Raw genomic sequence first — 27005 nt, 5'->3', positions numbered from 1 at the left:
GAGCAAGAAGAAAGCTCGACATCCTTCCAGACCCAGCTATCATCCAAATCCAACTCCAGTCTCAAATCCTTGAACTTCAAAAGAAGTTGACTCCGAAACCTTTTCCCACTCAAAAAAATTCCTTCTCCAAGCTAATTTTCACTCCCAAACTCCATAAACCCAATTCCCAAACTCATCCAACTTAGACTCAGAATGAGTGCTCAAAGAACTCAGTCTCAGAAAAACACTCTTCAAATCACCACAACCCGCCCAATTATCTTCCCAAAAAACTAATTTTCTTCTTGTTACCAATCTTCCACTTGAAACGATCTTCAATCCTTCCCCAACTCTCCAACGCCTAAACCTCTTTCAAGTCTTTCCACCAGAAAGACTCTTTTACATTATTCCTTTGATCTCTCAGTCTTCTCCAACCTCCGTATTTGGACTCAAGAATATCCTTCCACAAACCACCTTTGTTCGTCCCTAGACGCCAAATCCATTTTCCTAAAAGAGCAATACTGAAAACTTTCAAATCAATAATACCCAGACCGTCAGCCTCACGAGACTCGCAGACTTTCTTCCAAGAAGCCCAAACAATCTTCCTCCTTTCTGACCCCCACCCCAACAAAAAATGTCTCTGGATGCTCACAATCTCTTTTTAACACTACAACAGGAAATTTATATAAAGACATAAAATAACGAAATTGATGAAAGCACAAACTTAATTAGGTAGATCCTCCCGGCCAAGGAAAGAACCTACCTTTCCATCTACCCAGTCTAGACTTCAATTTTTCAAATACACCACCCCAAAAAGAACCTCTCTTGTGACACCCCCTAACTAACACCTCTTTTCGATCATGCCTCTTAGTTGTCATTACCTCACAATTAAGAATAGTCGCAAATCGCTGCAATGTAGTCTGATCAATCCCCAACCCGCCAATCCCACTCTTCAAGAAATTCACCTTAAGACCATAGCACAATTCAAAACTATTTAAGGTCACCTTAATGTTAAACACACTTCTAGAATTGGCTTCACAAAATAATAGAGTATCAATCCCAAGCTCTGACTCCGTCTATCTTTGCTAAATTTGTTCTTCCCTTTGAAACGTTGGAACGCGGCTCCGTTGAGACAGAGGGGACCCTACCTGTTGAATGCACTCCGATGATCAAGTCAGTACAAAGCTTATAAGAAACAAGAAGTAACTAGTTTCAATCTTAGAAACAGTCTAATCGAGTAATAATTAGTAAAATCAAAGTGTCTTTTAATCGAGTTATAATTAGTTAGGAATGTTATTTTTTTAAAGATTATAAGGACTTAGAAAGATTAATTTTTAATTTGTGGGGTTATGAAATGATTCAAGTATTTAATTTAACTAATTCTACACTAAAATACTAATTCAAAATGACCCGTCAAAATACATAAAACCCCATTTTTTACCATTTTGATGACTACATTAGTAAAGTTTAGCAATGTTCCACCCACCAAACATGACCATGAATGAGATGATGAGTAACTATAATTTATAGCTAGGGCATGCATGTGGTAGATAATAATACAAGTGTTTATATTATTTGGGTGAATCAAAGATGGTCAGAAAACAAGTAACGTGATCAGAATACATATATGTTTCTCGGACCCACACTTGCACACGGTAAATATGCCTCGATCAAAAGCTAAAATGCAAGAAAGTTACATAAGATGGTCAGAATAAGAGTTACATGGTCAAATGCACCTTTTTCTCTTGGCCCTGACCTTCCTTAATTATAGTGTTCCTGAAAACAAGCACTCTGTGTAGAAGGACTTTTTATTTTTCAATTATCAATCATCACGTAGCCCACATAAAGCATGTTCATGAATCATGCTGAATAATGTGAAGCCAAGTTTCCAAAAATCTACTGTCTCAGAAGAATATTATTAGACAAAACATCCATGATCATATTCATACATAAATAATTCCAAAATTTATTTATATCTTATAAAGTTTCATTCATTATTTTTACTTATAAAAAAATTAGTCTTCCAAATTTTCTTATCTGTCAAAAGAATGAAATAATATGAGATGTTTTGGAGATATTTTAACCATCTTACAACAAGTGATTATGTATATATATAACTTCTAAAATCACTAGCCAACAAAACCTATTATTACAGCTACAACAAAAAAGCTTCCTGAGACCATCACATCAACTACCCAAAATCGTCTTGTCATTTAAACCACATTGATTCAAATTAATCGTCTTGCAATTTAAACCACATTGGTACAAATTTAATGGGTTTGTCTAATAATGAGAAATGAATATTGGAAGTTTATGCTTCATTTATTTATATTTTAATGACATTTATATTAATAATGAACTTCTTCACATTATATCATATGAACTTGACAATTGATATAAATGTACTGCCATTCAACATAAAATTTATGTTAGGCAAATTATTTTCATTTATGAGACATGACTATTTTCGTCTGAACTAGCATATATAAGATTGTATATTCTTAAATATAAATTAATTTTAGAAATTAAGAATAACTAGTTATTATGTTAGCTAAGTTAAATATTATTTTATAAATTAAAAATTTATTAATATTAGTTTTTATTATAAATAAAATTTATAAATTAGTTTTTAAATTATTATCTAACATTAGTTATTAAATTGTTGATAAAAAATATTAATTATTAAATTTTTAATTATTAACTATTTTAAATTTATACTTAAAAAAATTATCAAATAGAAATCAATTTTTAAAGAAGAAAATAATATACAAAATTATACTAAATTCATACAACATTTCAGTATTTCCTTTATTTTTTTTATCATGTTAGTTATCTTTACTTTTTATCAATTATAAAAGAAAAATTAAAATTCATTTTTTCCTAAATTGAAATTAACTTATAATACACAAGTTCATTTATATAAACTTTATCATATAATTTTTCAATATTTTTTTAATTTATGCATATGCTAATTTTATTTAATAATATTCTTTTTAATTTTTCTTTCCAGTATATATATACTTATGAAAAACTCATCTAAATACCTTTATACCGTTTTTTCTCCTTATTTCTCTTTAAGATTTTTGTAACACATAGTATTTTACTATTATATTTTTATCTTTTTTTTATCAGAATAAATTAAATTAACAGCGATTTTTTATCTCTTTCTATAACATTAACTATTTCTTATAATTTTCTCTATATCTTTTTTCTTATATTCCTTTACTCTAAAAAAATTTGGAAAAAAATAAAAATTGTACAAAAAGTTATTTTTAAATATGTTAGGAAAACAGTTGTACTTTTTTAAAAAGTAATAAAAGAAAAGAAAAAAATTAAATAAAACATATTCAGCAGTTAGTTTTATAGTGATTACCTATTTAAAATTAGGAGTAAAAATGTCCGACTAAAAATAAACACCAAACTAAAATATACTATCATAATAGTTATAAATAATATTTAGAATTATTTTAACGGAAAATCAATCTCTTTGTCAGATACACTGGTTTTTTCATGTGTATTAAAAATAGAAAAATAATACATTCACAACTCTTCAGTATACAATCCTTTTTTTATTTTTATTTTTATCAACAAATAATTAATTAATTAATTAATTAAATAAATAAAACACTTCAAGGTAGGTGTTACAACCCTTATAATAAAAATCTATTACCTAAGTATCTTGCTCACAAATTCCATACCATAAGCAAACTTCACCAAGGCACAAATACCTAGCAGAATTATGCATTAAATACTGCAGAATTATGCAATTAAGAACTGTATAAAACCCCTTATACAACCTTTTTCTTTGCTTAAAATTTTATTTTTTTTATGAAATGATAAAAATATCACTTTTTTTATATTATCAACTAAAGATTGTATAGTGAACAAGGTTTCAATATATCATTTTGCTTTTAACAATATTCTTAATGTAAATAGTCTAATCATTTTAAAAATACAAATATCACAGAAATTCATAGGATTTGGTTTTGATCTATATTCCAATGAATTTTTTTATACATGTAATTAAATATGACCCTGAATTTATTACAACAAAATTTAAGTAAGAAAACATCTCTCTATGACATTCAAAATATATATATATATATATATATATATATATATTTTGTTACACTTGTCAAACATACTTTATATAAGGATAGACCCCAGAAATTAAGGAAAAAGAGTTCTATGTTCATGTATATCCATCAGATTATCATCATATTTTTCTTCATCTTAAAGTTATTTTCAAAGTAGTAAAAACGAAATACTATTACACTACAAGAAAATCATCAAATAGAAACCAATTTTTAGAAACCAAAATAATTAGTTGCAATAGTAACTAACTTAGAGACTATTTTAGAAACTAAAACAAAAATTGGTTTCTATTATTTTCTATTATTGTTAAATAGTTTCTAAATTGATATCTAATTGTTAAATTTAGTCTCTAAAACCTTAGTTGCTAATTAGAGACCAATTTAAAAACTATTTAACAATAATAGAAAATAATAGAAACTAATTTAGAAACCAATTTTTGTTTTAGTTTCCAAAATGGTTTCTAATTTAGTTACTATTGCAACTAATTATTTTGGTCTCTAAAAAATGGCTTCTATTTCATCATTTTCTTGTAGTGTTAGAAGTTACATTGATAAAAATCTATTTATGGAAATTTTCCAATGACCTTAAAATTGCTGTCGCCCTAAATACTTGCAGGTGAAACTAGATTAAAATATGCTAATCACTTACTAAACACAGAAGGAACAGTTAATTGAAATATTTAGTGAGAAAATTTGTAAGATAAAAAGGAGTGCACCTACATTTAATGTTAAATTAACAAGATATTTTAATTAATAAGGATTATTTACTTTTAATGTATTCTGATGATATGATATGTGCAGTCATAGGAAGATATATACCATTAATTAAAACGATATTATTAAAGTATTTTTCCTTAACAGTGTGTTAATTAAACAAATGAATAAATAAATAAACAAAATTGGTAGGAAAAAACATACTGGCGATCTTTTAAATAATTTTTTAACATTATTATTATTATTATCATAATACAAATGAATAAAAATAAGAAAAGTAGTCTCCCAAAATCATTATAGGCACCATCAGCAATTATAAGAGTGTAGATTATGTAAAAAAAGAACAACACTTATGGTTAATATATATCCTAATAATAAAAGAATATTTTAAGTAGCTAACATAAATACGAATAACATAATATCATATTGATTATATAAAAGTGATGGGACTTTTATTAATAATATTAATAATGATAATAGTAATAATTTAATAATAATAATAATACTTCCATTTAGTTTCAACACATGATTTGTATTAAAAAATATATGTAATTTGTAAGAAAAAGTATAAATAATCTGTAAATGTATTCTTGTAGTGGGTTGAGGGGTAAAGATGATTACTAAATGAATGAATTGATGCTGAGAATATTGTTTTTGTTTGTGGGAAAGAAGTGTATATTTTGGTGAGGATTTATAGCTAAAGAGTTCATATATAACATGATGATAAATCGATTTATTGATAGTAATATTTGGCGATAGTTTAATTAATTAGATGATTTATTTGTATTATCTCTAAATTTCGTACTCTTGTACCGAGAAGGACTTCCATATGATAAGGGAAAGTTTCGATTCTCAAAAGTAATGAGCCTCTGACCTGTTATGAAGACTGTCTTAATGAGGTTACGGAAATTCGCTTTGAATACGGAATTTCTGGAATTCTGCGTTACCATCTTTAAAATTATCATTATATTTATTACTCCTACAAGAGGAAACTGATATTCTTGAAGAGAAATTCAGGCTAAAAAAAGCCTCACTTTAGTGGATAGTAGTGTGAGATAATAATATCCTTAATACTTTCGGGGAACTGGAAAATAAAGTTAAGTAAGAAAAAATAAGTATATTATACGTCATTTTGTTCTACTTCAAGTTTTTATTTTCAAATTAAAATTCCAAGTGAACTTTACAATTAAAAAATAGATTAAAAATAATTAATCAATTTTTTGTTATTTTTTTAAAATGGATTAATTCTACCTTCCTTCACAAGATTCTCTCTTCCTTGCTATCTAGAAGGAGTTCATGGTTTAACGAGCAGTTATTTGTCTGTGATTCATATGCATTATCCATTATTATGTCTTGTTAACTTGTCATTATGATATCTTATTCAAAATAAAATTGAAAATGTCACGTATTTTATCTTTATAATAAAAAAATGAATTATTCCTCACCACAGAGCTAATCCAACAAAAACTATATATAATGTAGGTATCACGAAAAGAAGGGTATTTATGTAGAACTAATATAACGAGAGTGAAGAATCCTATAAAGGTAATTTCGATTCTCAATATTTCACCATCTGAAAACTCTTATATAAATTAAGACCCTGTTTGTTTTATACTGGGAATCAATTTGACACACACACATCCTAATTCCACAACATATTACAATTGGACACACATTCCCATCACCAGCATGTTTGGTTACGAGGTTAAACGCATGTTTGACGTGAATTTCTGCATCTAAACAAAGCTTATTAATTATATATAGCTTCTACATTAATTTTTTGACCAATTTAATACATTTGCTTGCGTTACAAACGCGTGTCCGAAGTCCAAATAAACGCTAGTTCAACCAGTCAAAATTAACTATAACCAATCAAACATTAAAAGAAATGGAATAAATATTATTTATAGCATCTGGTAATGTTTAGAATGATTTATTCCATGTAGGAAAAAAAAGATGAGTGCATTAAAGAAGTTTACTGTGTTGAGTGTGGTTTATTTATATATAGAGAGACACTGAGACAGAGGATATGTGTAATAGTATTATTATTTTACCTAGGTTTCAGGTTCAAGAATCATTTTGATATTTGTTGGTGTGTGCATTGGAATGGAAGATGAGAGGCAGAAAGAGGCAAAGAGTCCAAGGCATGGCCCCGAGAAGAGTGAAGCGGTTCGGTCAAGGTGGACTCCGAAGCCGGAACAAATTCTCATACTCGAATCCATCTTCAACAGTGGCATGGTCAATCCTCCAAAAGATGAAACCGTCAGAATAAGAAAACTGCTTGAGAAATTCGGCACTGTGGGTGACGCCAACGTCTTCTACTGGTTCCAGAACCGACGCTCCAGATCCCGCCGCCGCCAGCGCCAGATGATGCAGCAGCAAGCAGCCGCCACCGCTGCTGCGGTTAACCAGCCTCAGCCACAGCCACAGCCTCAGCCTCAGCCTCATGGTCTTGTTGGTGGTGGTGCAATTCAGCATGATCATCATAATCAGGTCAACCTTGTTGCAAGTGAAAGTGCTACTTCAAACATGGGTCTTGGTTCTTGTGTTTCTTATGATCTCCTAGGTGGTTCCTCTTCTTCATCATGTAGTGGTGGTGGACAACAAGGCATGGCTGGTTTCTTTTCTGCTTCTTCTCCTCAAGTGGGTTTTCCTGAAATTATTGACCATACCTCACCTGCATCATCACTTTTGTTCCCTCCTTTTGATCCAAATTTGAGCTTCCAGACTGGTAATTAAATTGCATGCTTCTATATTATTACTCAATTTTTTGGATTTTTTTTAAAAGTTATTATATATTTCACCAGAGAAAATGTTGTTTGGATTAATTTGCTTATTCGTTGTGATCATTTTTTCAGATTTTAAAAAATTACAATTTTTTTTTGGAAAATGTTAAATTCGCCATCAGAGATTTGCTTCCAGAAATTAACTTTTTTTTTAAGTGTAACAGGAGGCTTAAAATGGGTGCTGTGAAATACAAGTTATGATTAATCGAAGTGTTTATTACCTTAATGGTATATTTTAATGAGTTTGGTTTGTAAAAGTTCTTATTTTTCGGCTGACTGGGTTTTGGGTGGGCTACAGAATAAAGTAGCAACCTTTTCCCTGATTTGACAGTTCTGTGTTTGAATTGCATGAAAGTTGTACTTTCCGGAAAAACATGAGGCTACTTTCCGGTTGCAGTTTCTGCTCCTTCCTTTTTATTCTCTCACTTCTTTTTCTGGTTTCTTCAAAACTTCTGTACAAAGATTTCCAAACCCTAGATTGTTGTTTTTTACCCTCATTTTCATGTTCTTTGTTTCTTTTCCCCCTTTTGGTAATTTGATTTCTTCTTCCCTGTATATGCATCTCTCACGCCATGTTACTAGTTGAAAGGAATCTAATATGTTCACCATATTCATAAGAAATAACACTATTTTCATTCACTCTTTTTTAATGTTTTCATCTAATGTATTTTTCTTTATCTTTTTCCTCTACATCATTTATATTATCTCATTTATTTCTGCCCTATTTCCCGTGCCCATCAATTATCAAAATGCTTATACGCAAATAGAATTTTCTTTATCTTTTTCTATTACTAATGACATGGTAATCAAAGTAGATTGCCAGCGTAACCATTTATGTAGTTTATAATATTGTGTTTAATGACTTTTTATTCACCATAATTTTCATAATTGGCCTAAAAATTTGAGGAATGTATTCAGGTTCAAAGCGTTTGCTGAAACATTCATAGGATCATCTTGCTTTGCTTTACCATCTGAAAATTAAAGTTTTAAAATGAACCATACTATATATACATCCTTATTTTACGTGATCAATTGTTGAGGTTCTAATAGCTTTTGTTTTATTTTGTGGGGTAGGATATGGGGGCACCAATATTTCAGCATTCATCACAGTCTTTATCAATGGGATTGCAACAGAACTTCCAAAGGGACCAATAGACATCAAGACAGTGTTTGGAGAAGATGTTATGTTACTTCATTCCTCTGGAGTGCCAATTCTCACCAATGAATTTGGATTCTTGATGCAGAACCTTCAGCATGGAGAAAGCTACTTTCTGGTTGGCAGAATCTTCAAATCAATTGCTTCTATTCCAAATCATGTGTTGTCACTTTTAATATATATCTGAAAATCTCCCTTTTTCTCTGTTTTTTTTTTCCAAATTAATTCATTAATTTTATTTTCTACAGGTATCAAAGCCAACATAAGTATGAGCACAAGTATCATCAGCCTTAGCAGCAACGGAAGCTTCCCTTTCGAGTTTCTGAGATTGGCTTCGACTGCTCCTCTTGTTTCCTTTTAACTTTTGCTAATGTCGTAATTTTATATATGTGTCTCAAATAATAGACATAATCTATTGTGTGATTATAGGATTCAATATCTATATATGTACCTTAGAAAAAAAAAACCTATATACTGTACTTTCTTATCTTGGTTTTAGTACAAACATGCTTTTAGAAACTCTATATTATCAACTTGTTTTTGTTTCGCCTTTAACAAGGGAGAGTTGCGTTTGATACATGATTTCTTGAAGATAAAAGGAGTGATTTCTCCGTTGAATAGGGATGTGACGCCATATACTTACGTTTCAGATTGGACTCAAACACACATGTCATTAATGCATCTTGCATATATTTCTCAAAAAAGTTCTTTGGCATGCATCTGAATACGTTTTGTGATTAAAATACTCACTTCTCAAGATATATCTTCTTACAAGAAATTAGTCAGAACTTGATTTAAACAATATAGCTTTTCTCACTCAATATATAGGCGGTGCTAATAAATATAATGATAAATAATATATATATATATATATATATATATATATATATATATATAAATATATGGAAGAAGAAATAATGAAGAGCACGTGGAATGTTACTTTTGATCCTTAAAATGGTCATAGAAATAGAGACAAGGAAGTGGCGGTGGGGAATTAACAAACCAAAGTGAAACATTAGTACTCGGTTGGAAACATATCTAACTTTCTTTGACTTGTGTTGTCTATCTTTTTCCCATCTATTCCTTTCTTAAGGAGTGAAAGAGGGGAATTCAGATAATTGTTGACGATCACAGAGACAGCAACAAAGTCTATGTTCATTGGATTTCATTGAGCTTCATCAGTTTGCAAAATTGTTTTCTTTTCATGCAAACAGGAATCACTAGTCATCAACACTCTACCCTTGTAGTGGAAAGTGATGCGGCATAGTGCTGCTGCTTGCTGCTTGCTACTTTCATCTCCAAAACAATTCAAAAAACATGCCTTCACAATTTTATGAAGAGTCATTAAATATCACTCCATTCATATTAACTGCTACAAGTTTTTACTCACTGATATCAACTTTGGGACTTTAATAATATCATATTTCCTTAATATGTTTTATGAAAAAACTCAAAAATTCAATGATTTTTTTCACAGATTAAAATATATAATACTTCAGAAATTTTTTTAACATGAGTTCATTTTAAAATTTTAAAAAGTTTATTTTTTTTGTTGTCGCTTTAATAGATAAATCTGTCAAATAGTTTATTAAGAGATATGATTTTATTATTCTGAACTGTCTTTCAAGAGAATTGCTTTTGGTGAAATGTGCACGTGACATTTGTAAGGAAAATGTACTAATTTATTAAAGAGAATATTCTAACATTTTAAGGCCACTCCAAGTGTGTAAAGGCTTCTTTATCATCTTATTGTTCTACATTTAAAAATAAATTATTGAAGAATTTATTGGTGACTTTTTTTCATATCTTATATCAAGTTAAAAAATCAACTATTAATACTCACTCTTATGTTATTGCCTATGATTTAGCTTTTATTTAATAAATAGTTGAACTATTATTAATATACACATTGAATGTACATGTTTAAATAATATAAAAAATATGCCCTAAAAGTAATATTAAATATTAATTAATTTTATATATTAAAAAATATTAATATTTAAAATGATTTTTATTGTTAATAATAATTTATAAAGTATTTTAAAATTGATATTTAACATTAATAATAAAATTTTAACTATCAACAACTACTTTATATTTTTAATTAGTTTTTAATTAAATTAATGATTAATTTATAATTTATAATTTATAATTTAAAGTAGTTAGTAACTAAAATATTAATAATTAATGTGAGATATTAATTTAAAAACTAATTTATAAAATTTTATTAATAATAGAAACTATTTTAAATATTAATAGTATTTTTAGTTTATAAACTAGTGTCTAACATTATTAATATAATAATTAATTATTATTTTTCTCTAATTGTCTTTAAAATTAGTTGTTATTTAATGATTTTTTTTAATGTGTGCAATGTTTTTACTAATTATTTAATATTTATTAAACAAATATTATATCAGTTAAGATAATTTATTTGTTATAAAAAATTTACATTAACTATAATATAATTAAAGTCAGATTTCGAGTTAAATTCTATCTTTAATATAATATTAAAATTATTAAAAATTTCTTTTAGTCGAGATTAGATATATTATTCTTTATTGATTTTTTTATATATATTAATACATTACAAGAAAATTATTAAATAAAAATAAACTTTAAAAAAAATTAATAGTTTTATTGACTAAATTATATACTTATTTTAGAAATTACAAAAATTATTAGTATCTAAATTAGTTTTTATTATTCATAAATAGTTTCTAAATTGATATTTAATTAGTTACCAAAGTTTTTAGCTACCAACATTACAAACTAATCAATTTGTAGCTAATTTGATACTTTTGAAACTATTTATTAATAATAGAAACTAATTTAAATATTAATAATTTTTTTAATTTAATTAATATAGTAATTAATTATTTTTAGTTTTTAAAATTAATTTTATTTAATGATTTTCTATGATATCTTTAATATAAAAAATATATTACGAGATCTTATATTAATTAGCATATAAGTAAATTATAATATATAAAATAATAAATTATAATATATAAAAAGCTATAGTGACTAATATATATTACTTCCATGTTTTCCACTTTGGTTCTTACAAACTAAAAATTGTTGTGACAAATAGACAAGTCTAGGTAGTCATTGCCTATTGTATAGGGTCTCTCTCCACTCTAGGCCAGTGTCAAATAGCCATTGACTAATTTGTAGCGTAGGCATGGGATTAGAAAAAAAAAATCTTAAATATACCATGTTGTATAGTAAAACTAGTTGTGAATTGTTAAACCACACTACAAAATTTTTATTAAATAATAATAAAAATTATAGATAAAAAATATTTAATCATTATATTAATTAAATTAGATATTATTTTAGAGATTAAAAAATTATTTGGATCTAAAGTACTTTCTATTATTAATAAAAATTTATAAAATGATTTTTAAATTGGTATAGAGATCAATTTAGAATCTAAAATATTAGTAGCTAAAATCCTAGTAGCTAATTTAGATACCAATTTAAAAATTACTTTATAAATTTTTATTAATAATAGAAAATACTTTAGATACCAATAATCTTTTTAGTCTTTAAAATATTTCTAATTTAATTCAATAGTAACTAATTATTTTGGTATCTAAAATTGTTATAATTTTATAATTTTTTTGTAGTAATATTTTATTATATACCACTATAATGTGTACCAAGTAATGCATTAAATATTTCAACAAATATTCTGATTAGTAAAATGCTTTATACTCTAAATTTGTATTTGTTTCAATAAATTTGTTGATGAGACATTTTTTAAACATAATACTCTATTATGTTTTTATGTTGCTTATTGGATACACTATAAATCAGGTAATATCATTTTAATAATTATAAACATTAATTACAACCCATCAATGATAGAGTCTATTACAACTGTATAAATGAGCACATCAAACAAAACAAAGATGTCATTATTACAATATTAACAACACTCAAATATTAAATACTCAATTGAGCGTTGGAAAACCTTTTACTGGTGCAAGGAGAATGAGAGGAACTAAAACACAATCGAAAGAAAGGAACCCATTATCCATCCGGTATCAGGTACTATTTTATCCCCTTCCAAATATAATTAATATATTATTTTTGTTTATTAAAATAAATTTAGTAAGTACATCTTGAATCCTAGGTTTATAGTATAGGTGATTTTTTATGCAAAACTCTTATATTTATAATATTTATTTGAGAAAAATTTAAGTTTAATTTTAATAGAAAACATTTATGTAAGTTTTTAAATAGAATTTTTTTATTTTAATTTTTTATTCAAAATGACAAATCTTTCTCAACTTGGCGATATTGATTATGAAATTTTTATACACAATAAATAAATAAATCATAAACTTTACATCATAAATGTTAAATTGTTGTATCAATTTGGGAAGGTCAAACTTAGATGAAGTCAATGAAACCAAAATTTAAATAGTCACTATTAGTTAATTTTTAAAAATAAATCATACCGTTAGAATTACTCTCAATACAAGTATTACTAGTATTACTAGCAGTACTATTATTACTCTCAATACTAGAATTATTAATACTACTAGTACTACTAGTATCACTAGCAGTACTAGTATCACTAGCAGTACTAGTATCACTAGCACTACTAGTATCACTAGCAGTACTCGTATCACTAGCAGTACTCGTATCACTAGCAGTACTCGTATCACTAGCAGTACCGGTATCACTAGCAGTACCAGTATCACTAGTACTACCGGTATCACTAGTACTACCGGTATCACTAGTACTACCAGTATCACTAGTAATCCTAGTATTACTATACCTACTACTATTACTAGTATTACTACAAGTACTAGCAATACTAATATCACTACTAGTACTAACAGTACTAGTATCACAAGCATTGCTAATATTACTAGTATCACTAGCACTAGTATTACTAGCACTGATATTACTAGTAGTACTAGTAATGCTAGTACTACTGCTAGTACTACTAGTAGTGCTAGCATTACTAGTAGTACTAGTATCACTAGCAAGAGATGCTTAAATACCAAGTCTTTCCTCGCCAGAACTTTCCTAGACATGTACTTTTTCACTACTATGCTCTATGACCAGCAACAAGAATAACTTCTCTACTGTGAGAGATCATGATCATGATAACAATATCACAACAAATTTAAATGATAATTAATCGTTCACGTCATCTTCAGAGTAACATGATAACAGATTCTTAAATATCCGTTATTTCCATGATAATATGATAGCCTATTCAAATAATAATTATATCTTTCATCTTCAGAATAACATGATAGCAGGTAAAATATCTTTTTCATCTTCTATCTACAGAATAATATCACCACAAATAAAATATTTCTTTATCTTTTATGCAACAGATATAATATCACAACAAATAAAATTTAATAACGCAACAGATATAATATTACAACAGATAAAATTTCTCTTTATCTTTTATCCCCAGAATAATATATTTCTTTATTTTTTATCTCTAAAATAATATCTCATAAGATAAAATATTTATTTATCTTTTATCTCCAGAATAATATATTTCTTTATCTTTTATCTCTAAAATAATATCTCAACAGATAAAATATTTCTACAAATAAAATATTTCTTTATCTTTTATCTTCAAAATAATATCACAACAAACAAAATATCTCTACAAATAAAATATTTCTTTATCTTTTATCTCCAAAATAATATCACAACAAACAAAATATCTCTACAAATAAAATATTTCTTTATCTTTTATCTCCAAAATAATATCACAACAAACAAAATATCTCTTCATTTTTTATCTCCAGAATAATATCACAACAAATAAAACATTTCTTTATCTTTTATCTCTAGATTATCTTTTATCTTTGGAATAATATCGCAACAGATAAAATATCTTTTTTTATCTTTGTTACCTTTTCTGGGCTGACCAACATCTGAGTTGAGCTCACGACTCACCTCTTTGTGCCCAATCACCGATGACCTCCCCCGAACCCTTGGGTCGAGCTGACGGGCTCTCCTGCATCACTACAAAAAAACGTGTATAATACGGCGGTTATTTTCGCAAAAATTGACGTTTTTAACCGCCGCATTATACGTCTGTGGCGGTACCGCGTACCGCCAGAATTCTTGCCGCCACAAAGTTTAATGTGGCGGTCAATTGAGAACCGCTGTAGCAGACGCCATATTATGCATGGTATAAAGTGGCGGTTTTAAGCGTGTAATTAGCGTCAGTTATAAATGTCGTAACTTTAAAACTGGGTAAATAAATTCTAACGTAAATAGTGGCAGTTTTAACCGCCACTTAATATCGTAATTCGAATATTAAATATTTAATTTTATTTTTTAATATTTATAATAATTTATTTAATTATATTTTATAATTTGATTTCATAATATTATTTAATTTCATATTTTCATAATATAATTAAATTATAACATAAACTAATTTCATAATATAATTATACTTCATAATATAATTAAAATTTATAAATATAATAATCAAAAGATGACTTCATTCATTCATTGAGAGAACAAAGTTGATACTGTCAAACTAATACAAACAACAAGTAAATTAAATTTGTTTTATATTTGAACATATTACAACTAAAGTCATAGTCCTAATTCTAATTTGTCTTCCTGCCTCCACTTGATCCAATAATATTTTGGTTTGGTGATGGAGCATCACTTCCAACCTTCTTCCAATCTCTCCGGTTCCTGAATAAATTAAAATATGTTTATAGTTAATTTTTTATTTTTAAAAAATAAATAAAAACAATATTATAATAAAGTTTTAAGGACTGAAAACAACATTATAACATTTTTAAGATTGTAAACACAAAACTTATAATCCTTTAAATCATATATAATCTAAAGAGGCTACACCAACCAAGACTTCCATATTCACTTTCAACTTGTAGCTGTGCAAAAATCAGTTGTTATATGAAATAATAGAAGCATGCTTACAACAAAATAAAACAGCGTTTTTGCAAATTGCAAATTTAAATAATCATGAAAAAAAAACATTGTTTAAGACATGGACAACATACACCAAAAACAACCTATGAAACACTTCGTACTTCAAAATTCACTTAAAACAATGATGTGGCATGGATAGTAAAAAAACATGTTGTCATAAATAAATAAAAAAATTAGATTAAAAATAAAAAAAGTACTAGGACAATCAGAAACATACATAAAAGTAAGGAAAATTAATTGGACGTTGGTTCACCCTTATTCATCAATGGGAAAACTAATTGCATAATACTGTTAATTTTTTGGCAAAGAGATGCAAAGAGGCCATACTTGGGTTGTGGAAGAAATCGTACTCATCCACGTTTTACTTGTATAATCCAACTTTGAAGCACACGTGTAGGCACCAGATTTAATTTTCTCTTATGTGTTCAGCTTTGGCGTGTGACCTGATCCGTGTCATGCAAAACTCACTCATATACAAAAGTCGTAGTTTCCTCGTAGAAGAGGAAGAAAACTAAAAAATCCAAAAGAGAAAATAAAAGGAAGCCCGTGGTTGCAGTGTATGAGATTACGATAACATAAACAAGCCCATAAGTACGTGACAACTGTGAACACATGCGCACTGTTACAAAGACAAATCCATAGCAGAATCAATTAGTAATGAAATGGATTCCATAGATAGTAGGAGCACAAAATCTAAAGAAACTGAACGACGTTGCGATAATCTAAAACCTCACATTCACAGAATCAATTAATTTTCAAATGAATCCCATTGGAATCACTTTTCCTATCATGTTGTTTTTCTAATTCTACACAAAATTGGCAGTAAAAAATTGACGAACACTAGTGTTCTTTCTATTAAATAATTTGTTTTAAAATAATAAAAATAAAATAAAAATATATATATATATATATATATATATATAGAAACTATGTTTTCAAGCTTTATTTGAAACAGTTTCACATGAATTTGTCCAATCACAAATAATCATAATATAAAAAAGAAGAAGAAACCATTTTCCATCTGTTTTATGCAACTTTATCTTGTGAAATTGAAAAAGTTACCTAAATCTCTGTCTTCTTCTCTTCTTTGGCTTTAGAAATTCTAACTGAATAAGACTTGCGATGAAATCTAATGTAACTACTAATATATCATAAGCAACTCCTAAAACAATGAATCGATATAACCCTTCCGATTTTTCCAAAGAGAAAAGTAAAGACAATATAGCAGCAAACCGGAATGGCAAAGAAGGAGACAAGAAGTGGATGGAAACTCCGAAACAAAATCAACAAAGCAGGATACTTTTCAGGCTTCAGAGTTCGTTAAATACCCAATAGATAATAAAGAAATTGAATCATTTCTTAAGTTCCATAATGGAAGAAAAAAAACCTACGTGTTTGGAGGGTGGCCCTTTCTCGCAAAAACCGCCGCGTCCTCCACCGCCACGACCAAATCCACTTCTACCGCGACCGAACTGCCACCGTCGCGGCCACTCTAGAAACCGCCACCGTCACGACCACTCTTGAAATCGCCACCGTCACGACCACTCTTGAAATCGCCACCGTCGCGGCCACCCCTGAAACCGCCATCGTCACAGCCACTTCTGAAACCTCCACCGCGCCCACGCCTCTGGGGGCTCTCATTGTTTAGTGACCAGAGGATGCAGCCACAGAGGGATGCCAAGACAAAGTTGGGAGGGTTTAGGGTTTTGAGACAAACGAAATAGGTTTTTGAAGAGAGAGGAATATTGAATGTTTGGGCTATTGGGCTTTATTGGGACTAAAACACATTATGGAGGGAACAAAATGCGGGAGAATTTTTATTTAGAAGGATAATTATGACGGTTCTAAATGTCACATTTCGAAGGAAGATTATGGCGTCTATGAAGCTGCCGTATTATACCGCTAATTATGGCAGTTTTTAATAACCGCCATATTATAACCGCCACTACATACACGTTTTTTTGTAGTGCATGGTGCTCATGCCCCTGTCTTACCTGGCACTAGGTAACCATTTACTCACGGGGCGGCTATACTCGAGTGGTTGCACTGACACCGAGTTAGGTTGACTTTACCTGTGTTGTGCTTAAACAAATCAACAAATAGATTAATTCCACAGAGTGCCTATGCACGTACTTATACCGAGCTAGGTCAACTTATCATGTGCCAATTCAGATAAATCAACAAAGTTAAATGCATCATCTTCCAAGAACAGATTTATCACACATTGTTCAAAGAGAAAACATTAAGCACGAATATCTTAGCTGAAATACAACTTAAGGTTTGCCACATTCCACGCTCAAGGAATGGCCTTAACTGGTCAGCCTTGGCTTCTTCATTCACAGATTGGAGGGCTTCTCCACAATTTGTTGTATGGTCATCTCTTCGCTCATAGTGCGTGCAGGTCTCATGTTCGTGGTTTCTGGAAGCCCCCCTTGACTATCTGCGATTTGAGGGCTGGAACTAGGTTGGAAACTGCAACTGGAACTGAAAACTTGTGTGGTGGAACCGATGTTTATTTCGGCCCCAAGGTGGGCGCCAAATGTTCCGGCCGGTTGACCTGGGTCGTCTTTATGCGTGGCTTGTTCTAACGAGCTAGGGCACCTTCGTTCTGCTCCGTCTGTGAGTACCTGAAAAAGAAGAACAAAGGGGCGCCCTCGCGGCCGTTTGCACTCCGACGATCAAGTCAGCTAGCGAGAAACACCAAAGTGACTAAAGACTGTATGATTATCTCAATGACTGGAACTGTGTTGCCCTAATTGCCTTGTGCTCACAGCTGGGTGTGCCGTCAAGAACAACTAGGGTTTAGTGCTCTGTATAACTATGAAAGCGTACCTTACTAGGGTTCTTCATGCCCTTTATATAGGTGAAAACTAGGGTTTACCTTTGTACTGTTGCCATTATCTAGGGTTCCTTGGAGAAGGTCCTTGGGCCGCTATCTTTAGAATCTTAGCGTATCCGGCCCATGGGCTTCCCTTATCTAGAGTGCAATGTATAACCTTATGACCACTTGGGCTCTAACTTGAGCGCTGTATCTTTCGCGCCATCATACTCCGTGGGTGCCCCTTTGACTCGATCATTTATTCTGTGCGGAGGGTCCCACAGTGCCGCCACCCAACTTTAGGGCGATGTCTTACTTTGGGGCGATGTCTACACTCGGCGACGTCTTACTTCTGCGCGATGCTTCTCTTGGGCGATGGGCGATGATCCATCTTGGCGGTGACACATCTCGGCGATAACCGATTATCTATACTGCAGAACGCCGCTTCTACATACGGCGACTACGTTGACTTCTTGACCACCTACCTTTCTCTTGTCCACGTCATCACACCCGATGACCTGGTCGGTACAACTATCGTTACTAGTATTACTAGCAATACTAGTATTACTACCTGTAATAGTATTATTACCAGTACTAGTATTATTAGCATTACTAGTAGTACTAACAGTACCAATATCACTAGTATGTCTAGTACTACTAGTACTACTAGTAATACTAGTAATACTAGTACTACTAGTAATACTAATACTACTAATACTACTAATAGTCATAGTATAACTAGCAGTCCTAGTATTACTATCACGACTAGTATTACTAGTATTATTACCAGTACTAGTATTATTAGTAGTACTAGAAGTACTAATATCACTAGCAGTACTAGTATTACTAGTAGTACCAGTATCAATAGCATTACTAGCAATATTAAAATTACTAGTATTACTAGAAGTACTAGTAGTACTATTATTACTAGCAGTACTAATATTAGTACCAGTACTAGTATTACTAGCAGTACAACTATTACTCTTAGTACTAGAATTACTAGTTGTACTAGTATTACTAGTATTCATAACAATACTAGTATTACAACCAGTACTAGTATTACTAGTAGTACTAGCACTACTTGTATCACTAGCAGTACTACTATCACTAACATGACTACTATCACTAGCATTACTAGTAGTACTAGCTGTACTACTATCACTAGCATTACTAGTAGTCCTAGTATTACTAGTAGTACTAGTATTACTAGAATTACTAACAGTACTACTATCACTAGCAGTACTAGTACCACTAGGAGTAGTAGTATTACTAGCAGTACTAGTATTACTTGTTGTACTAATAATCCTAGTATTACTAGCAGTACTAGTAGTCCTAGTATTACTAGTAGTACTAGTATTACTAGTAGTACTAGTATTACTAGAATTACTACCAGTACTAGCAGTACTACTATCACTAGTATCACTAGCATTACTAGTAGTACTAGCAGTACTACTATCATTAACATTACTAGTAGTCCTAGTAGTACTATTATTACTAGAATTACTAACAGTACTACTACCACAAACAGTACTACTATCACTAACAGTACTACTATCACTAGTAGTACTAATACCACTAGCAGTAGTAGTACCATTAGCAGTAGTATTACTAGCAGTATTTGTATTACTATCACTCCTAATATTACTAACAATACTAGTTTTAGTAATTGTACTAGTATTACTAGGAGTACTAGTATTACTAGCAGTACTAGCAGTACTAGCAGTACTAGTACTGCTAGTACTGCTAGTACTGCTAGCAGTACTAGTACTGCTAGTACTGCTAGTACTGCTAGTACTGCTAGCAGTACTAGCAGTGCTAGTACTGCTAGTACTGCTAGCAGTGATAGTAGTACTAGTACTGCTAGTAGTACTAGTAGTACTAGAATTACTAGCAATACTAGTATTACTCTCACCACTTGTATTACTAGCAGTACCAGTATCACTAGCAGTACTAGTAGTACTAGTATCACTATCGGTACTAGTATCACTAGGAGTACTAGCATCACTAGGAGTACTAGTATCACTAGCAGTACTAGTATCACTAGCAGTACTAGTATCACTAGAAGTACTAGTATAAATTGCAGTACTAGTATTAATAGTAGTATTAGCAATACTAGTATTATTGGCAGTACTAGTATTACTAGCAGTTCTAGTATTACTAGTATTACTATCAGTACTAGTATTACTTGTAGTACTATCAGTCCTAATATTACTAACAGTACTAGTTGTTAGAATATATGGCCTTAAATGAGAGGGGGAGTGAATTGTTTAAGAAAGATTTTAGTAAACTTTTAAGCTTAGAATGAAAAATACTTCAAGAAAACCTTGATTAAGAATTCAGTTTTTCAAAACATAAAGCAAAAGCACAATACTGAAAAAAACAATCGGTTGTTTTACCGAAACAATCGGTTGTGTATACCAGTTATTAATTGACAAAACCGAATTTAAAGAGATAGGGATAGAAAAATTGTACACAGTTGTTTATACTGGTTTACTCCAAATCCAAAGCTACATCCAGTCTTCTCAGAACCCTGAGGATACTCCACTAAGCAATCACCACTTGATCACTTACACCACTACCAAGAGAATGACCTTGAACACCTCAAGAAACACACTCTCCTTGGCCAACCCTAAGATTGCTGATCTTGAACACCTCAAGAACACACAGTCAATCTCAGCAAACACAGAAACGAACTGTTCAACAGAGTACAAGGATTACACTTGTTACAGAAGATAATCTGAAATCAATGCAAGCAGAATCCTATTCCAACACTTTGATCAACCACAAACTCTTAGCAATCTCAGCATTTGAAAAAACTCTCTTGAAAAACTTTGTCAAAGATTCTTTATTGTCAAATCTGTTTTTCTGAATTTATTCAAAGATGTAGTTTGTTATCAAATCTTAACAAACTCTTAAATTGCATTAAAAGATTGGTCAAAGCATTTAATGACTGGAGCGTAAGCAGTTAAAACATTTAAAGCTCAGTCAAAGAAAACAGTTTTTCTGTTATGATCCCAAAACAAACAATCGGTTGTTTCCTCGAATCAATCGGTTGTTTTGGTACTTAACAATTCAACCATTTAAAACAGTTTTCAATCTTTTTCTCAAAACACCTAAGTATAAACAATCAGTTGTTTCGACAAAACAATCGGTTGTTTTAACTTAGTTTGAAAACATTTTACTTTCACAAAGATTGAGAATGCTAATGCTTTAGATTTAATCATAGGGTGGATTACAACATAAACTACCCCAGAACAAAGCTTAAACCAGCACAACAACATCAAGCATAGCAGAGGCTTCAACATCCTTCAAATGATTTGGATTCTTCAAAACTTGAACACCACAAGGTTCAACAATCTCCCCCTATTTGATGAAGACAAATCCCTGGTGCTTGTGTTTGATCTGATTAAATCTGAAGCAGTTCCTGGAGAAAAAAAAAACATTTATACTATCCAAAGCTTCTTACAGCAGCAAGTTAGTTTATTACTCTTTTAAAGCATGAAACATAATAAACAATCGGTTGTTTACACGAAACAATCAGTTGTTTCTATCAGCAGCAGCAGAAAATACTTTCATATCAGAGATTTTAACATTTTATGCAGTATCAGACAAAGATATACAAGAACCAATTAATTCTCCCCCTATTTGTCTTCACAAATAGACTTTAGCATGTACCAAAAAAACAAATTTAAGAGAGATTATTAAGATTAAGAATACCTAACTCATTTCTTAAGAAGAAAAACCTCTCTTTTGGTAAAGGCTTTGTGAAAATGTCAGCTAACTGTAGTTTGGTCTCCACAAACTTCACTTCACAGTTCCCATTTTGTACATGATCCCTGATGAAATGATGTCTTATCTCAATATGTTTGGTCCTTGAATGCTGAATCTGATTTTTGGTGAGATTGATAGCACTTGTATTATCACACATCAAGGGAACCTTGCTGATTTGTAAACCAAAATCTGCAAGTTGTTGCTTGAGCCATAGAATCTGTGCACAACAGCTACTAGCAGCTATATATTCAGCCTCAACAGTAGAGAGAGCAACACATGCTTGCTTCTTGCTATGCCATGAGATTTGACTTGAGCCAAGAAGGTGACAAGTGCCACTTATGCTCTTTCTATCTAGCTTACAACCTGCAAAGTCAGAATCTGAATAACCAATTAAATGTATTGGAGAGTGAGAATACTTCAGAATTCTTTTAGCAGCTTTGAAGTGTGACTCTTTAGGATTTGCTTGATATCTTGCACATAGACACAATACTAATATCACTAGCATTTCTACAAGTACTAGCATTACTAGTATCACTAGTATTAGTAGTATTATTAGTAGTACTAGTAGTTCTAGTATTACTAGCAGTACTAGTAGTCCTAATAATACTACTAATACTAGTGATACTAGTACTTGTAGAAATCCTAGTGATATTAGTATTGTGTCTATATGCAAGTACTAGTATTTCTACAAGTACTAGCATTACTAGTATCACTAGTATTAGTAGTATTATTAGTAGTACTAGTAGTTCTAGTATTACTAGCAGTACTAGTAATCCTAATAACACTAGCACTACTAGTATTACTACCGGTACTAGTATTACTAGTATCACTAGCTGTACTAGTATCACTAGCAATAGTAGTACTAATATTACTAATAGTACTAACAGTATTAGTATCACTAGCATTTCTTGCAGTACTAGAAGTACTAGTATGACTAGAATTACTAGTAGTACTAGTAGTCCTATTATTACAAGCAGTACTAGTATTACTATCACTACTAGTATTAGTACCAGAAAAAGTATTACTAGTATTACAGGTATTACTAATATTACTAGTAGTCTAGTATTACTAGCAGTATTAGTATTACTAGCACTACTAGGATTATTAGTATTGCTACCAGTACTAGTATCACTAGCATTACAAGCATTACAAGCAGTACTAGTATCACAAGCAGAACTAGTAACACTAGCAGTACTAACATTACTATTTTTACTAGCAGTACTAGTATTAATAGTTTTAAGAGCAGTACTGGTATTACTAGTACTACTAGCAGTACTAGTATTACTAGTATTACAAATATTATTAGTATTACTAGAATTAATAGTATTACTATCAATACTAGTATTACCAACGTCTATTATTACTAGCAGTACTAGTCGTACTAGTATCACTAACAGTAGTACTACTAATATTACTAGTAATTCTAGTAATACTAGCAGTACTAGTATTACTAGCACTACTAGTATTACTAGTACTACTAGCAGTACTAATATCACTAGCAGTACTAGTATCACTAGCAGTACTAGTATCACTAACAATACAAGTATCACTAGTAGTAGTAGTACTAATATTACTAGTACTACTAGTATCATTAGCATTTCTTGCAGTACTAGAAGTACTAGTATCACTACTATTACTAGTATTACTAGTAGTCCTATTATTACTAGGAGTAGTAGTATTACTATCACTACTAGTATTACTACCAGTACTAGTCTTACTAGAATTACACGTATTACTACTAGTACTAGTAATTCTAGTATTACTGGCAGTACGAGTATTACTAGAACTACTAGTATTACTAGTAATTCTAACAATACTAGTATCACTAGCATTACTAACAATACAACTTAGTAGCAGTACTAGCATTACTAGTTTTACTAGCAGTACTAGCATTACTAGTTTTACTAGCAGTACTAGTATTACTACCAGTACTAATATTACAAGCAATACTAGTATTACTACCAGTACTAGTATTACAAGCAGTACTAGTATTACTAATTGTACTAGTATTAATAATTTTACTAGCAGTACTAGTATTAGTAGTATTACTACAGTACTAGTATTACTAGCAGTACTAATATTACTTGTATGACTAGCAGTACTAGTATTATTAGTATTACTAGTAGTATTTATATTACTATCAGTCCTAATATTACTAGCAGTACTAGTATTAGTAACAGTACTAGTATTACTTGCAATAATAGTATCACTAGCATTTCTTGTAATACTAGAAGTACTAGTATCACTAGTATTACTAGTATTACTTGTAGTACTAGTATTACTCTCACTACTAGCAGTACTATTATTACTAGCAATACTAGTATCACTAGCAGTACTAGTATCACTAACAATACTAGTATCACTAGAAGTACTAGTATCAATAGGAGTACTAGTATCACTAGGAGTACTAGTATCACTAGGAGTATTAGTATCACTAGCAATACTAGTATCACTAGTAGTACTAGTATCACTTGCAGTACTAGTATTAATAGTAGTATTATCAGTACTAGTATTACTTGCAGTACAAGTATTACTAGAATTACTAGTATTACTAGTATTACTATCAGTACTAGTATTACTAGTAATACTAATATTACTAGTAGTACTAGCAGTAGTAGAATTCCTAACAGTATTTGTATTACTATCACTCCTAATATTAATAGTTGTCCTAGTATTACTAGTAGTACTAGTATTAGTAGTATTACTACCAGTACTAGTATTACTAGTAGTACTAACAGTACTATTATCATTTGAAGTACTAGTATTACTAGCAGTACTTTTATAACTAGCAGTACTAGTACCACTAGCAGTAGTAGTACTATTATTACTAGTAGTACTAGTATCACTAGCATTTCTTCTAGTACTAGCAGTACTAGTATCAGTAGCAGGACAAGTATCACTAGCAATAATAGTACTAATATTACTAGTAGTACTAAAAATACTAATATCACTAGCATTTCTAGTAGGACAAGCATTACTAGTATCACTAGTATTAGTAGTATTACTAGTAGTCCTAGTATTACTAGCAGTACTAGTAGTCCTACTATTACTAGCAGTACTACAATTACAAACACTACTAGTATTACTAGTATTAATACCAGTACTAGTATTACAAGTATCACTAGCACTACTTGTGTCACTAGCGGAACTAGTAGCACTACTAATATTACTAGTAGTACTAACAGTACTAGTATCACTAGCATTTCATGTAGTACTAGAAGTACTAGTATCACTGTATTACTAGTATTACTAGTACTAGTAGTATTACTAGTAGTACTAGTATTACTCTCAGTACTAGTACTACTAGTATTACTAGCAGTTCTAGTCTTACTCTCACTACTAGAAGTACTAGTATTACTAGCATCATCTCTCTCCTTAATCTCTTTAAATTTAGTTTTATTATTTGCAAACTGGTATAAACAACCGATTGTTTCTGTGAAACAATTGTTTTTCTAATGCTGTTGTTTTTGCTATGTGTTTTGGCAAATTGAATTTCTTATCATTTGTTTTTTTAAGAAATTTCATTCTTGGCTTAAAAGTTTGCGAAATTCCTCTTTACTAGTCTTAAAAGTATTACTAGCTGTACTAGTATTACTAGTGTTACTAGCAGTACTAGTATTACTAGCATTACTAGTATTACTAGCAGTACTAGTATTAATAGCAGTACTAGTAGTACTAGTAGTACTAGTAGTACTAGCATTACTAGTATTACTAGGATTACTAGTATTACTAACACTAATAGAAGTACTAGAAATACTAGCATTACTAGCATTACTAGCAGTACTAGCATTACTAGCAGTACTAGCATTACTAGCAGTACTAGTAGTACTAGCAGTACTAGTATTACTAACAGTACTAGTTTTACTAGCAGTACTAGTATTACTAACAGTACTAATATTACTAGCAGTACTAGTATAACTAGCTGTACTAGGATTACTAGCGGTACTGGTATTACTAGTATTACTAGCAGTACTAGTATTACAAGGAGTACTATGAAGCGGCGTTCTCCATACGTGTGGAGTTTGACAAGGCCTACTTGATCGCCGGTCGATGAAACGACGATCTCCATGCATGCGTAGTCGGTGGTCGTCGTAGTTATGCAAAGGTCATCATGATCGCCGATTGATGAAACGACGATTCCCATGCGTGTGTAGTCGGTGGTCGTCGAAGTTGGTCAACATGATCGCCGGTTGGTGAAGCGGCGTTGTTAGTCGGTGATTGCCGAAGTTAGACAAGGTCAGCATGATCGCCGGTGAAAACGGCGATCTCAATGTGTGCGTAGTCGGTGGTCGCCGAAGGTATCCAAAGGTCAACATGATCGCCGGTTGATGAAGCGGCATTCTCCTTGTCAACATGATCGTCGGTCGATGAAACGACGATCTCCATGCATGCGTAGTCGGTGGTCGTCGTAGTTATGCAAAGGTCATCATGATCGCCGGTCGATGAAACGGCGATTCCCATGCGTGCGTAGTCGGTGGTCGTCGAAGTTATGCAAAGATTAACATGATCGCCGGTCGATGAAACAGCGATCTCCATGTGGGTGTAGTCGGTGCTCGTCGAAGTTGGTCAACAAGATCGCCAGTCGAGGAAGTGGAGTTCCACATATCTGGGTAATCGGTGGTCGCCGAAATTATGCAACGTGCTTGGGTAACTCGTTGTGTGGCGAGGTGAATGTAGGTGGCCTCACTTCTGGGTGTTATGCTATGAGGTAACCTGTTGGTTATTTT

The 27005-nt window shown here is 30.9% G+C and overlaps 1 protein-coding gene across 1 annotated transcript; it reads left to right on the top strand.

Annotated features, from left to right (window-relative positions):
- The first annotated feature begins 6665 nt into the window (after positions 1-6665).
- LOC137816131 (WUSCHEL-related homeobox 11) lies at positions 6666-9245 on the top strand. Its single transcript, XM_068619222.2, has 3 exons — positions 6666-7515; positions 8645-8844; positions 8975-9245. The coding sequence occupies exons 1-3, from the start codon at positions 6891-6893 to the stop codon at positions 8990-8992; spliced, it is 843 nt and encodes a 280-aa protein (XP_068475323.1). The 5' UTR covers positions 6666-6890; the 3' UTR covers positions 8993-9245.
- Positions 9246-27005: the final 17760 nt, after the last annotated feature.

This window comes from Phaseolus vulgaris, chromosome 1, assembly GCF_051622355.1.
Source record: "Phaseolus vulgaris cultivar YP4 chromosome 1, ASM5162235v1, whole genome shotgun sequence".
NCBI classification, from domain to species: domain Eukaryota; kingdom Viridiplantae; phylum Streptophyta; class Magnoliopsida; order Fabales; family Fabaceae; genus Phaseolus; species Phaseolus vulgaris.
Note: the sequence above shows the minus strand (reverse complement) of the source record. Positions and strands in the feature narration are given on the sequence as shown.

Coding starts and splice junctions, on each gene's coding strand:
- LOC137816131 (XM_068619222.2), top strand. CDS start 6,891: ATGGAAGATGAGAGGCAGAAAGAGGCAAAGAGTCCAAGGCATGGCCCC. Junction 7,516..8,644: donor AAATTTGAGCTTCCAGACTG/GTAATTAAATTG, acceptor TTTGTGGGGTAG/GATATGGGGGCACCAATATT.